Below are 14,869 nucleotides of genomic sequence, written 5' to 3' on the forward strand. Positions count from 1 at the left end.
ACCCCAAGAGCTGTTTTCAGTTAATGGAATTATTCCCCACACTTCCTGTAGAGCAAACTGTATGTTGTGCTGCTGCTGACTTTGGCAAACTGCAATTCTGTGGAATGAGAGAACACCTTATTTACAAACTGATAAACTGTATTTCCAGGAAAAATGAGTCAGGAATGGAGTTATGTTTCAGGACTTGGCTTTAGACAAGACTCTCCTGTTCCAATTCAAATCAAGCTATTAAGCAACTCTGTAAAGTCCCGCTAGGGTTACATTTTGTGTATGAAAAACTGGTTGGTTGGTTGCACTTTGGACTGGGTCAAGCTTCCCCAGACACCATAGTGAAATGAGTTCAGCCTTGGCCTTGCCATCCATTCACTTCTTCAGAGGGTCTTTCACTCTCTTCAGCGCTTTTCTCAGGCAAAGTCTCTGGATTGGCCTCAGATGGATTGGCCTCAGATGGATTGGCCTCAGATGGATTACCAAACCCAGGATCCTCTGGCTGAGTCCCGTCTCCATCATAGATGATATCTTCTGGATTTGGGGGTGGTGGGCAGAATTCCTCACTGGGAAACATCTCTTGAAAAATGGCCTCGGCCTAGTTGGAAGGAAGCAAACATTTAGTTAACCTCTTTACTGGTTGAGATTATAAACCAATCCACATGCATATTGTGGTGTGTCCACAAGCAACAAAACCGTATTTCACATCTGCCTCGCCATGTGCTTGTTCATAATACTGCTCCTAAGAAATAATCAAGTACTTGCTTTATTTGTTCATACTCATGTCCCCCTAAGAAACAGAAAAAGGAGAAAATGTGTGCATGCACACACTTGGACTTTACTCAATCCCTTGGAAAAGCTGTAGAATTCATTTGAGCCTTGAAAAGCACACAGAGCTGAAAGAGGAAGTGGGAAAGAGTGTCTCTTCCAGCTTCTTCCTTCTACTCTATGTATTTTTCAAGGTAGAAAAAGGTTTTCACCCTTACCATCTCAAGACCAAGGAGAGCAGAGAGTTGGGACTCAAAGGCTTTGTAAGTGCCAGGGGGAAGATGACAAAGGCATCATTTCACCTACCACCAAGTTAAAGATTAAGAGCTATATATATAATTACGGGCACAATGCTGTCAGGGTTGAACACTTCTAAGTCCCACTAATTTCAAATGGAAGAGAGCTAAGTGAGCAGCATATATTTTTACATTCAGATATCCAGATAAAAATTCTGATATCCAGATAGGAATACATAGAAACATTCTCAGCCATGTCTGTCCGAGTGAGCATGCAAGGATAACATGCACAACTTAAGCTCACAAGGCTATAGGAACCATTAATTTTTAAATGACTCAGGCCAAGTGAGAATATATGCAAGAAATTTTAAGCAGCTGCAGTTCCCCTCCCTATGGCCATTATCAATGGGCTTTTTAAAAAGAACAGCTGACACAGCCTGAATGCTCACATCTGATCTGTATATTCAAAGGCTAATAGTAGCCTTAATTTTGTTTTACAAGGCAATAATTTGACTAGTAAGAGGATAAAAGATGAAGATCAAAGACTTATATTAGAAGCAGAAGGCTTCTGTGATAATATTAATAAATTATCATTTCCTCCTTTTTTATAAAAAAAGATACTGTTGGAGATTTATTTCTAGAACTGGGTGAACTCTAGCAAAATCTTCTTAGATTAATTTGGGGGGGGGGTGCCCAAGCTTCCTCCCTGCTCCCAAAAGACCAAGAAAAAGTTGTTTATTTTTTTTTGGGGGGGGGCAAATTGAAGGCTTGGAGAAATCACCTCTACCCACCTGTCTTCCCACAACACATTAACTGTCTCCATCATAATGGAACTAGGGTGGAAGAAAGGAAACAGCACAGACAAGGAGAGAGGAGGTTGTCCATTCTATATATCCTTCTCTTCTGCTATCTACCTTTGCTCCATTTCTCTTCTCCTCCCACCCCCAATTCCTCAAACCCATATAAGCCCGCAGAAGAGGGTGTGGGAAAATGTTTGTGCATATAAAAAGGGCCGATGGAACCATCCCATTGTCTGGGTAGGCCATTTCCCAGTTCACATTAAGAAGCTATAATTAAATGTCCCTGGGTATGGAAGTGAGAGCTGCCCATAGACAATCCATGGATATATCCAAGAGACACATAAAGGTAAAGGTAAAGGTAAAGGTAAAGGGACCCCTGACCATCAGGTCCAGTCCTGTCTGACTCTGGGGTTGTGGCACTCATCTCACGTTACTGGCCGAGGGAGCTGGCGTACAGCTTCTGGGTCATGTGGCCAGCATGACAAAGCCGCTTCTGGCAAACCAGAGCAGCGCACGGAAACGCTGTTTACCTTCCCACCAAAGCGGTACCTATTTATCTACTTGCACTTTGACGTGCTTTTGAACTGCTAGGTTGGTAGGAGCTGCGACCAAGCAATGGGAGCTCACCCCATTGCGGGGATTCGAACCGCTGACTTTTGATCAGCAGGCCCAAGAGACTCAGTGGTTTAACCCACATAGCCCCCTCCAAACCCAGTAGAGAAGACTCCTCACTCTCTGTAACTCAGCTCTTACTGTGTGAAGCATTTAACTAACAGCCCTAATAGAAATTCCAAAGCAAATGCAGTTTAATGTTTCCATATTGCAGGCTGGAAGGGCCTAGAGCTGAGAGAGTGTGACTTAAGACAGCCCCATGGTGTACAGTGGTACCTCTGGTTGCGTACTTAATTCATTCTGGAGGTCCCTTCTTAACCTGAAACTGTTCTTAACCTGAAGCACCACTTTAGCCAATGGGATCTCCCTCTGCCGCTACACCGCCAGAGCACGATTTCTGTTCTTATCCTGAAGCAAAGTTCTTAACCTGAAGCGTTATTTCTTGGTTAGTGGAGTATGTAACCTGAAGCATATGTAACCCAAGGTACCATTGTATTTAACATTGAATACTGCAGGTCAGACTTGTTCATAACAATCCTGAATGGTTGGGCTGTGAGAGTAGCATGCAACAACCTTGCAGTGTAGTTCGCTGTTATATGAGAAGCAAGTGGGAGAGGAAGAGAGTAAGGTAGCGCTGCAATACAATACACTGTGCACACTGTAGGTCAAAGGAGGGGCTGAGACTGGTCTAGAGTCTCTTGTTTTTTAAGTTTTTATTTATGCTTTTCAAATTTATTCATTTCATTAGTTTTACAATCAATTTAACATTTCAAAGTTTGACTTCCTTCCGCCTCTTTCTTCGGTTCCTGAATATATTTTTTAAATATCTTCTGCATATCCAAATTCATTTAATTTGCTCATTAAATTATCTACTTTAAATACATATTCTTATGAAACTGCAGATTGTTACAATAATCCTGCTAATGTTTTTATCTGTTTGCAATGTATCTGTAAATATTCAATAAACCATTTCCATTCTTTTATTAAAAGTTTGTTATCTTGATTTCTTATTCTTCTGGTAAGTTTCACTAGATTGGTCTAGAGCGGTGGTTCCCAACCTTTTTTTGGCCATGCCCCACCTAAGCATCTCTAAAATCCTGATTGCCCCCCACCCCCGGTGACATATAATTCTTATTATTCAGAAAGTGAACTCCAATTCACATGGAGGAAGCCTAAAAGGCCATTCACTGTTAATAACTCATTCTCGAATTGCCTCCCCTTAAAAATCAAATTGTCCCCCATGGGGCACGTGCCCCATGATGGGAACCACAAGTCTAGAGTCTCAGTCAATCCTCTGCCTCTCTCAGGTTGCAGGACAAGGCAGTTTACTGCTCTCAGACCTCATCCCAGGCCAAGTCCAGCACTCAATTGCATGCAGAAGCCTTGTGCTCCACAGGTACTTGCAACAGACATTGGTTGCAGTTCTAAAAATAAATAGGACTCCTATCTTTGGTGCTAGTTTGTTCTTTTTTCAGCCCCCTGAGTCACATCTAACTTACTTTAATTTTAATTAACAGGATTTATATGTGGTTTAATCATCCATAACCTCTAAGTGGTCTACATAAGCCAACACATGCACACCGTGGACACTCTGCAACATTTTGTTGCAGAAACCCCACTTGCCTCTATTTCTTGACTGGCCCACAAAACAAAATAGGTATTACAACCCTGCAGTGTACCATCACCCTGAAAATTCCTCAGTCAAAAGCTGAAAGATGTGGGACACCTCCCTTACCTGTTTGACAGCACAGTCATTTCCCAATGCGTTGTCTGGCCCAGAACAAACATAGATGTTGGGAGGCAAATTGGTATAGGATGTCCTGTCTACACCAGATGAGTCTCTCATGTTGAAATATACCGACCAGAGAATCTGAGGCTTTTGCCCTTCTCCTGCACCTTCAGTTTCTGGAACAACAGGGGGAACACTTTACTCACCGGAATTAAAATGCAGCAAGACTTGTACAGTACAGCAAAATGTTGGAAAGGCAAATTATCAGAGGTTGTGCTCTAGATTCTCCCACCTTTGGGGATTATGGACGAGGCCCTTTTGTTGCTGGTACCCTGATTGTGGAATAAGTCTCTCTGAAATGGATATCTGAAAGCATCTGAGAGCCCCCCTGCTTCTGGTTATTAAATATGGCTTTGCACAAAGGAACCTTCATGTGGTTACTTACAGCTGCATACAGTGAACAAAGCATCATAATGATTGATTCAGGGGCCCATGGGAATCATACAGTTCCTTGAGGAAGTTTTGAACCTCAAACTGGGTAGAAAACCATATTCAAGGAGATGTAGAGTATCTCCTAGAAGGGGTTTCACTCAGAGCAGAGAGTGTTCATGGGCACTGAGATCAACTAAGGAGGACGAGCCCACTGCTTAAGCACTCTAGTATGGGTTTTAGGGCTCAAAATGGAACCATAACAGGCTGTTATATACAGTAAGCCACAGACTAGCACGCCTTCAAAACAATTGAGGATACCAACTTCTACTGCCTCAGGAAGCAGTGGCTGACCTCATACACAGGATCTTACTTAGGTGGTATCTTCCACACACAGATAGCTTTTCAGGGGCCCTGTACAGATGTGTGTATATATAATTCTGTAGCAATGAGGGTGGTATGTTGGACTGAGAAGATCTGGCTTCAAATCCACACTTAGGCACGAAGCTCACTAGGCAACTTGCGGCCAGTCGCTATGGCCCCAATTGCATATCATATTAAACCACAGGCGATAACAAACCATAGTTTAACATGAACAAGCAGTGTGCTGGTACACCCTGCTCAAAATTTCCTGTGACACATCTCCCCTACTCTGTCATGTCACAGGCAACATAAGCACACCTGTATCATTTGAACTTGGGCTTTTGTTTCATTTTCCACACACAGAGACCATGAGCAGTCAACCAGGATTTGTTATTGGCTTTCTGTTTGGGAATATTAAGTCTTGCTGCTCTGCGTTTTAATTATGTGCACACGACTGGGAAAGAAACAGTAACCGACCTGAGGCTTTTAAGGCTGGGAAGAGGGGGAAACACACAAACCCCTGAAATAAAATTTAAAACAAATGATGTGCTCACATTGCTTAAAAAGAGAGAAGCCTTTCATAATGGGTAAGAACAGAGGTTTGAAGGTATTTTTAAAAGGCAAGCACAAGACAACTAATCCCTCTCTCTCTCTCTCTGTGTGTGTCTGTGTGTGTGTGTGTGTTTAAACTGATGTATAATGACTGCTCTCAAGGAGAGAGCAGTTTACTTTTTCCAATCTATTTGGAAGGGATAGTCAACCAGCAGAAAGCCTGACGCAGTGCATTCTTTTAAAAATATTATTAAAAGTTCCTAGTACTCTTAAAAAAAAGAAGTTATTTCTTCCTCATTTAGGCAAGAAAATGAATAGAGTCCTCTTCTTCAGGTGACTTTGCTTCTCTGACCTGCCATGGCCCAGTGCTCACTTTATCTGGTGATTCATTTTCAATAACTCCAACAGTATTTGTTCTGACATTTTAATTAAAATATGACCACTACCTCATCTTGATGATAAAAAGGCCTATGTGTCAGTGAAAACTAGCTTCTCAGTGCCTCAGTGCACCTGAGGACCCTCCTGATCACAGAGTTCCTCCAAAAGAATTTCAGGCAGCTTCTAAACAATACATCACTTCAAAACCAGATCACTTTAAGCATTAAGATTAATGTTAAGAAGGAGGCAGGAGGGAAAGGACAAGATGATGCTAAGTGGCAATCTAACCAGTTTTTCATATTCTGAGGTGGTTTTTTTCAGATCTGTACAATGCTGGTTTGGTTTCAGGTTGGTGTTTTTTTTTAAGTTAAATTATGGGAGATGAATTGGGAGCAATAGAGAACGGATTTGCAGTGTTTATATGAACCATCTCTCTGGTCTGCTAATGGGAGTTGAAAAAGTAATACCCGCATGCATAAATAAATAAATAAATAAATAGCCCTACAAATTTATAGTGTGGTTTGTTGTTATTCTGCATGATTAAGTCCCGTGGCACTCCAAAGCAAGTCCCTCCCCAGACAATACTGAACCTGGACAGTCCCCACTGGCTGAGAGAAAAGACTGTAAAGCATGACTTTTGTTTTAAAGTAAAACAAAACAAAGCATTTACCTGTTTCTGTACTTTCACTGAACAACTGGCCGACAACAGGCTTCAAATCTTCTTTAGCAGTTTTAATGGACGAACAAGTTAAATGCACCAAATCTGTTGGAATGGGATAGAAAGGCACTTTTAGGATCCTCCACAGCCTGGCGTTCACAGTTTTGACTATTAGTGTTAAAAGTGTAGGTGAGCTTGGAACTGGGCTGTATCACGTGGAGACAGTGAGCATTTATCAGGTCAGTCTTCTTCTGGGGCGAACAAGCTGCAACTTTCTTGGGACAACAACATTCAATGGCAGTGATATGGCATGGTAAACTTCCTCATTGCACTAAAACGTGGTCATGTGAATCCACCCTGAACTGCATTTAAAATTGCACATAGCTTTGCAATTTAAAATAATTTCCAACCCAGGTGACAACAATTAAAAAGAAGAAGCAAGCACCACCAACTGAAATCAAGTCATGAGTAAAATACCTTAAACACTATTTCAGCTATTAATATGCAAAAATCAATCTTTGTCTCTCCCCGCTTTCTAAAAGAACTGGATAAACCTTTAAAAAAAAAAAACAACCCAAAAACAACCTCTCCCTAAAAAAAATTCAAAGAAAGAAGCTTGCATTTTGAATATGAGCAAGAGAGAAGTTTCGAATGCTGAGTCTGGCCACTGCCACTGCATGCCCCAATAGCATCCAGTTCCTCTACCATCTTGTGATGGACAATTCCATAGTCTAGATTCCCTTCCAAGGTTTCCCAGAGCAGGGTCTCCAGAAGTGATCATCACAAATAAGAAGGCTGTGTAGACAGCAGAAGAAGAACCTTGCTGCATCAGGCCAAAAGCCTATCTGATCCAGCACTCTGTTCTCAAAGCGGCCAGCTAGATGTCTAAAAGAAAACTGCAAGCGGAACACACACTCCCCACCTGCAATTTCCAGCAACTGGAATTCAGAGTCATAATGTGACAATTGGAGGTAGAACTACAGCCACTGTTGCTGGTTGCTGCACCCTCTGTGGGTGTTCTCCCAAAGCATTCTACCGGTAATCATTTTTTAGGTTAAAAAAAAAACAAACACCTGTCCATACTCTAAATTTGAGATTTATCTTGATAATTTGCTTTGCTTGTTTTACCATCTGAGTTTTTGGAATCTACATTTTAATGCTTAACTTTTATTATTGTTTAACCTATTCTTCCCAAATGCCTTCAGAATTCTTAAATAATAAAAAGGAGTGATATAATTTTAAAAATAAATAAGCAAATGCAGAGAAAACTGAAGCGTTTGCTGTTTTGTATAATGTTTGCCATAAAAAATTCTATTAAAACCATAATTAAAGTTCACTTTAATCTACTATATAATTACAGTATCTGATCACATGTGATGTTACTGCTATGAGCCATCAGCATCCCATACCCCCACGCCTTGGCAGTGTGTCTCTGATGTAATTGGGTCTAACTAATTTAGTTATACAGTGTGCCACTGCTGGTCTTTGAGTAATTCATTTAGGGCTGGGGAGGGCACCCTGTCTGTATAGCCTAAGGCATTGGTTCCCAATTAGCTATGTATTGTGGACCCCCTGGTTTTCAAGAGCGAAGCCATGGGCCCCCATTTTGATATCTCTACAGTAGTTTTTGTTATGTGAATGGTGCCAAGGCCCCCCTGGTTGGGTTATGTGGACATCCTGAGGTCCATGGACCACCAGTTGGGAACAACTGGCCTAAGGGAAATCCTACATCAGTCATACTCTGGGTATACCCACTGAAATCAATGGAAAGAGGAGGAGGAGGAGGAGGAGGAGGAGGAGGAGGAGGAGGAGGAGGAGGAGGAATAGTTTGGATTTGATATCCTGCTTTATCACTACCCAAAGGAGTCTCAAAGTGGCTAACATTCTCCTTTCCCTTCCTCCCCCACAACAAACAGTGTGAGGTGAGTGAGGCTGAGAGACTTCAGAGAAGTGGGACTAGCCCAAGGTCACCCAGCAGCTGCATGTGGAGGAGCGGAGATGCGAACCCGGTTCACCAGATTACGAGTCCACTGCTCTTAACCACTACACCACACTGGTCCATTGATTTCAATGGGTCAACTCTGAATATGACTAGTGTTGGAAAGTGCTCTCAGTACTTAGGGCACGAAGAAGGGATTTTGGTTCCACTCAGCGGGCAATATCAATTACATGCCTGTCTTCTGCACCATGTGACCCAAGGTCAGGTGTATCTGCATGCTTATCTTGCATAAATGAGTGGAAGAGATCGGCCATGTTAATAACCATTAACAACAAACATCAAAAAAATATTTAAAAAAGGAAAAGGGGGAATATTCTTTATGCTTTGTCCAAAATCCAGACACAATTATATCATGACCATGCCTTCATACACATCTGGCCAGCTCACAGATTGTTTCATTGCATTTTTTAATTATAGATGTTTGTATTTCCATATGCTTGTGTAATTATATACTTGTAAACTGCTCAGAAAACTATTTTGGCACTATGTTGTAAATATATAAATAAATAATAGCCAGGTAGAGATTTGAACATGGAACTCCATGTCCAAACTGAATGCTATATTCATGACAGCACAATGACAATAGCCAACAGTTTGTAAAATGGAAAAAGCATATATGCTAACTGGGGGGGGGGGTGCACTCATTGAAGCTAAAGGAACACTTTAAAAATGCTTGAGAACAGCTATAACCAGATGGGGCAAGCAGGGCAGAGGAATGTGATGGGTGTTTACCCTCCATTTGCCAATACGGTTGTAAACTCATTGACTAGAGAAGAAAACTAAGTGCTAATGCCTTGCAGATATGGGCTTCCTGTGGTGTGTTATAATAGAGTTTATATATATATATATAAAAATTAGCTAACCACCTGTCATTTTAATGAATGAGCATTAGCAGTCCAATTGACCTGAAGTGTAAATACATAATTACAGACTTTTTAATAAAAGCTTATTAAAGTGATTTTAATAACAAAAGGTGGTGGTGGGAAAAACACACAAAGTCTATAGGCAGATCATAAGAACAGCTACTTCTCAAACTAGTGCAGAACTTCCTTAGTTTTCATTGTTTGCAATTTATTAATCTTGGAAAGTAGAGGAAGTGGGTGTCTCACCTATGCTGGCACTGAGTTCTTTAACTAAATGTATGTTCAGTTTTTTGGGACACACAATGAGCAGGTTTGGTGTGAGCTTGTGGTATTTTGAGATAGCAGCTGATGACACACTACCTGGAAGGGCCCTTAAGTGATACTTGCCCTGTCTCCCCCACACACTGTAGGCAATTGGGTATGAGATAGGTCTCTCCTTTCTCACTAGTTATTCCAACTGCCACCCCCCATCCCATTATGCAAGCGTATAGTTCTACCTGTAAAATGAACACCCCCCCCCACAAGATCAATATACCACCGATAATACAGAAGTTCTATTTTAAAAAAAATTAAAAAACAACCCTAAGCAACTGGAAACAGTTATGTTTTAGACCCCCCTTAGTTTATTATGTTCAGAGTAGAACTTTAATAGTAAATGTTCCGTTGTCAAGCAAAGGCAAATGGATAGGAAATTAAATTGCCAGGGCAAGTATTTGTTCCAACCTTTAACATCCGCATTTCAATGCAGTTTATTTGAAAAACCTTTCTAATAAGGAGATATCTTAGAGGAAATGCCACAAAGCCCTTTTCAGGAATGTCATTACTTTTCTATACAATATATTATATACTGTTAAAACACAGAAATCATCAAAAAAAACTTTATTGCTGTATTAACAAGGTCCCATTTCCTTTAAGCTATTCTTATGCAAATACATATATATTAATCTCATTTACTGCTGCTACATTTTGTAGCTGCAACCATCTAAATAGGTAACAGAATTGGCTACATGTTGGGTTTTGGCCTGGCAGATAAAGGGCTTGGGAGATTGTTGCAAACAGAAGATTGCAGAAATACTGGGGATATGGGATAATTTTATATTGAATCTTCTATCAAATTTCTCCAATTTTTTCAGTGCAATTCTCTAACTAAGTTGTTCTTGTTGGCATCTGTTTGTCTCAACAGACAACCGAGTGTGCCTCCAGGGGTGAATTCAAACTGCTGCATTAGCAGCACCAAGCTGACCTCCCTGGAGTGCTAGCCTGGGCAGTGTGTGTGGATGTCCTGAGATGCCCAGATGACAAACCTCGCATCTCAGCCTCTCTGACGTGTACCAAAGGAAAGCAGAGCAGTATGTTTGGCAGCAGCTTGGCTGAAGGAGGCATACAAGGTGCCATCCAAGCGTCTTAGGGACTCCACTCCAGATTTTTGTAGGGTTTACTCCTGAGCCTTTTCTACTCCCAAAAGAGAAGGACCCAACAAGGTTTAGGATAAGAGTTTTGCTTCTCTTCAATGGGCTTCCTTCCCAGGTTGACAAGCCCCATCTGTCCCTCCACAGCATGTGCAGAAACTGCCTTCTTGACCATTGAACCCACAATCGGTCTTGTCTGCTCTATCCACCAGAGCCTGTCTTTGCATGCAGGGGATGTCTCTAACTCACCGAGGGTTTGAGACCCATCAGCTACCCTCACCTGGTCTAGCCAGCAGGTCAAAACTATTCCTGGTGTGTGGCCGTGGTCACATGCTGACAGTTTGCAGGAGCCACAAGTGAAAACTGAGTGCTGGGTGGGGACCAAAGGTGGACAAACCACCCCAGAAGGAGCATGGTGTGTCCCCCACCAAGAGGTACTACTTCTCTCGTAACACCCCAAGTAACAGGCACAAAAATATAATAGAAAAAGGATCCATAAAAGGGCATATAAGTGAAAACAGCAGACAAAAAATGCACCATATTAGGAAAAACAGCTTGCAAATATATATATATATATATATATATATATATATATATATATATAGAGAGAGAGAGAGAGAGAGAGAGAGAGAGAGAGAGAGAGATTTTCAGGAGAACTTTTTTATATAAAAAAAGAACTTGCAAACAAATGTGGAAAATTGAATTTAAAATTAGAAAAAAAGAGAAACAGAGAACCTGAAATTGAAAGATTTGTTCATCCCTAAGAACACACACAGGGGAATTTATGCCAGAGAGCTGTTGGTGACAGGTTCCTTCAGTGTATCTACTGCTGTATCTGCTACTACTACTTGCAAGTCCCTTTCACACCAGTGTAAGTCAGGACAAATATGCATGCTGCTATCAAGCATGTATTACTACATTCCTTAAATTTATAGGGTATTTGCCATTCCTACTTAAAGAGTTGGCACTTCCTTTCTTGCCACAATAACAAAGAACAAAGTCAGAACATGTACTCACAAGTATTTTTCATGCATGTCATGGTTGAAGAACACAGTTCTATGAGGCAGACAGCAGGCTGACCTGGCTCCATAGGTGGGACAGTCAAAATGGAAATCTGGAAAGCAAAGAAAACAAAACCTCTTTAAAAAGTCTTCCAAAAGAATCCATCTAGTAGTTCTTTGCAGGCTACAATGCAAGGCCCTTTTGCCTTTGCACCAGCATATTTAGAATATTTTAAACCCAAGTCTGCCAAAGCGCTATTCAAAAAGAGACTGAGGGATGTTTGCCCCTGCTGCCTAATTATGCCTATTTTATTGAAAGCCACAACCACTGTGCTCTTCTCAATCATATGCTTTGCTTAAGAAAAGTGCAGCATTTAGATTTCAGCAATAAATGATGTCCACTAAGGAAATGGCCACTATGGAAATTTGATTGGAGGCACTGTATTTGTTCATGTGGGATGTATTTGTGGAGGTGGAACATATCCCTTGCTCTACAATTGATTGTCCCATTCAAAGTGAGATTAGAAATAAATAAATAAATAAATAATTTATTTGTATCCTCTTAGTCAGGTAGCTTCATTTACATTGGCTGCAGAGATTTTCCAAATTTAAACCAGGCAACTTTATATGCATCCTTATATAATAGAATTATTTTAAAGGATCTCTGGTTTTATCTGATTTGCAAAGCTCATCTGTAAGGCTGATCTGTATACTTGTTCCTGTTGCAACCTACACTTTGTAGTTTTAGATTTGGAAGTTATACAGAGATGCAGTGGGGTGTAGAACGTTGACCTTGAATCCGGAAGACATTTGTCCAAATCCTCACTCAGCCATGAAGTTCACTGGCAAATTTAGGTCAATCATAGCCTCGGTTTAATCTACCAATAGGGTTGTTTTAAAACTACAATGGGATCACATCCAAGTATACCAATCCCCTTGAAGGAAGGCCATGGTTTCAAGCAACCTGTTGTTTGTCTGGGCCTGGTATGCGTTTGGATGGGAGACTGCTTGGGAACCCCAATGTACATGCTTGAAGACTGCCATGCTGGAAGAAAGCTGGAATTATAATTGCAATAAAATAGAGATCTAAATATAAATGAGATATATAGATTATGTTCAGAGAAGTGGGACCAGATCTCTAGCTTGATGTTTATAAGCTCCATCTATCTGTTAGGCAGGTTAGATCCAGGTTAAGTTGTTGTGTCCAACTTGTTTCTTTGATTTCAATGGGACTAACGTGTGAATAACTTAACCTGGATCAAACACATAACCTTTGCTTACACATAAGAATTAACTTCATTGATCAAGCATTTATGATCTTGTTTGTCCATTTCCAAGTTTTGAGCATTCAAACTTAAAAACTCTCCTGTTTCCTGGCAAATGTGTCCAATGGTGACAAAGGCACTAAAATGGCTTTACAATGAATGGAAATTGTGACTGAAAATACAGTCACAAGCAAGCAGCTGTTTATAAGGCAGAAAGTTACCAATGCTTATTGGATGGGCTAACCTGCTGATCTGAGCTTGCCTTCAAAATCGACCGATCAGTAATGAGAACTGCTCTGGAGATCTGCCTGTAAGTGAATAAAGCAATTATGGTCTATCACCAAAACATAAGAAGAAAGCAGCCATATGGATTCAGGGTTTCTCTCTCTCCAAAAATAACTATTACCACCATGACAAACTAACATTCCACCAGCTTGCACATTGCTAATGACACATTTGCATATGGCCAGCTTAGCTAAGAAATTAACAATGACTCAAGTGCATGCATATATGAAGGCTGCCAGATCTGACTCTTAATATTTATCAAGTTATAATGAATATACTCAGTACTCCGTATGGAACATAATGTTTACTTCACCCATCACAGAATCACTCTAATAGCAAATTGTTTTAGAGTGTAGAAATATGCAAACACATCAACCAATACAGCCAATGACTGAGAGCCAAAGAACTGTGCAGCTAGTGGGAATATACCTAGAGGCTTTGGGCTTATGTTTCTCCCACAACACGCCACATGGCAAACTACCTTTGAAATGAAGGGGACATTCAACAGCAGCTTGCAGTAAGGTGTAGGGTTCTGATGTATTTTTTAAATTCCTCTAGGTCAGAGGTAGGGAACCTGTAGCCATCCAGGTGTCACTGCATTCAATCTCCCATCCGCCCCTACCAACATGGCCAATAGTCAAGGATAATGAGTCTTGGCATCCAACAACACCAAGAGAGCAGCAGGTTCTTCATCCCTTATGTTCACCTAAAATAGCTATCTGGATCTTTGCCACTACAAATATGAAAAGAGTAAGAAATTTATAAATGTGGAACCACTGCCAAATTACAAAAGTAGGAGAACATAAGGCCAAGGGCACTTCTGCCACCACCAACTGAACAAAACAGAGTGTGTGGAGGGTGCAAGTATCTGCTGGAGTAGTCTGCTACTATTAGAAGCTGCTGCAGACAGAAGTCATGGATTTGTGTGCTGTTGATCCACATGGGGAGTCAGCAGGGTTGCATGTTTTGTTTTATATTGAGATATACATAGAACATAGGAAGCTACCTTATACAGAGTCGGGCAATTGGTTCTAGCTCAGTACTTGTCTATACCAGGTGCAAGGAAGATTTCACCTTCCAGATGTTGCTGAACAACTTTCATCACCCCTGGTGCTGTAGCTGATGTGAGTTGCATTTCAGCAACATCTGAACAGCCAATGGTTTTCTAGGGGGTTTACACTGACTGATAACAGTTCTTCAGGGTTTCACATAGGGGACATTCCCAAGCCTACCTGAAGGTGCTGGAGATTGAACCTAGGACCTTCTGCATGCAAAGCAAATGCTCTACCGAGCTACGGACCTTCCCCTGAATAGTTCCTGGGCTTGTGACTCTGCCTACCTACACTAGTCTTCATTTTCCTTTCACCAGGAATGACTAGAAGACTCCCAAATCAGGCTGTAGAGTTGCTTGGTCAACAGCAGTACACACTGATTTTTGGCACCTGGATCGTGATTATGGTTCCTGGGGCTCACTACGCAGTTGCTTTCAGCTCAGCTCTGCCATCAATGAAGTGTGTACAGATAGCATCTTGCC

The 14,869-nt window shown here is 41.2% G+C and overlaps 1 protein-coding gene across 1 annotated transcript in view; it reads right to left on the reverse strand.

Moving 5' to 3' along the window:
• Window positions 1-269: 269 nt before the first annotated feature.
• CHM (CHM Rab escort protein) overlaps window positions 270-14,869 on the reverse strand; it is a 66,734-nt gene continuing 52,134 nt past the window's right edge. The window contains exons 11-16 of the mRNA XM_033137134.1: window positions 13,295-13,358; window positions 11,802-11,898; window positions 6,526-6,618; window positions 4,140-4,309; window positions 458-586; window positions 270-427 (exon numbers count right to left, since the gene is read on the reverse strand). Coding sequence (XP_032993025.1) covers window positions 341-427; window positions 458-586; window positions 4,140-4,309; window positions 6,526-6,618; window positions 11,802-11,898; window positions 13,295-13,358 — 640 coding nt within the window. The 3' untranslated portion in view covers window positions 270-340. The remainder of the gene's footprint in view (window positions 428-457; window positions 587-4,139; window positions 4,310-6,525; window positions 6,619-11,801; window positions 11,899-13,294; window positions 13,359-14,869) is intronic.

The sequence above is a fragment of the Lacerta agilis genome, chromosome Z (assembly GCF_009819535.1).
Source record: "Lacerta agilis isolate rLacAgi1 chromosome Z, rLacAgi1.pri, whole genome shotgun sequence".
Lineage (NCBI taxonomy): Eukaryota > Metazoa > Chordata > Lepidosauria > Squamata > Lacertidae > Lacerta > Lacerta agilis.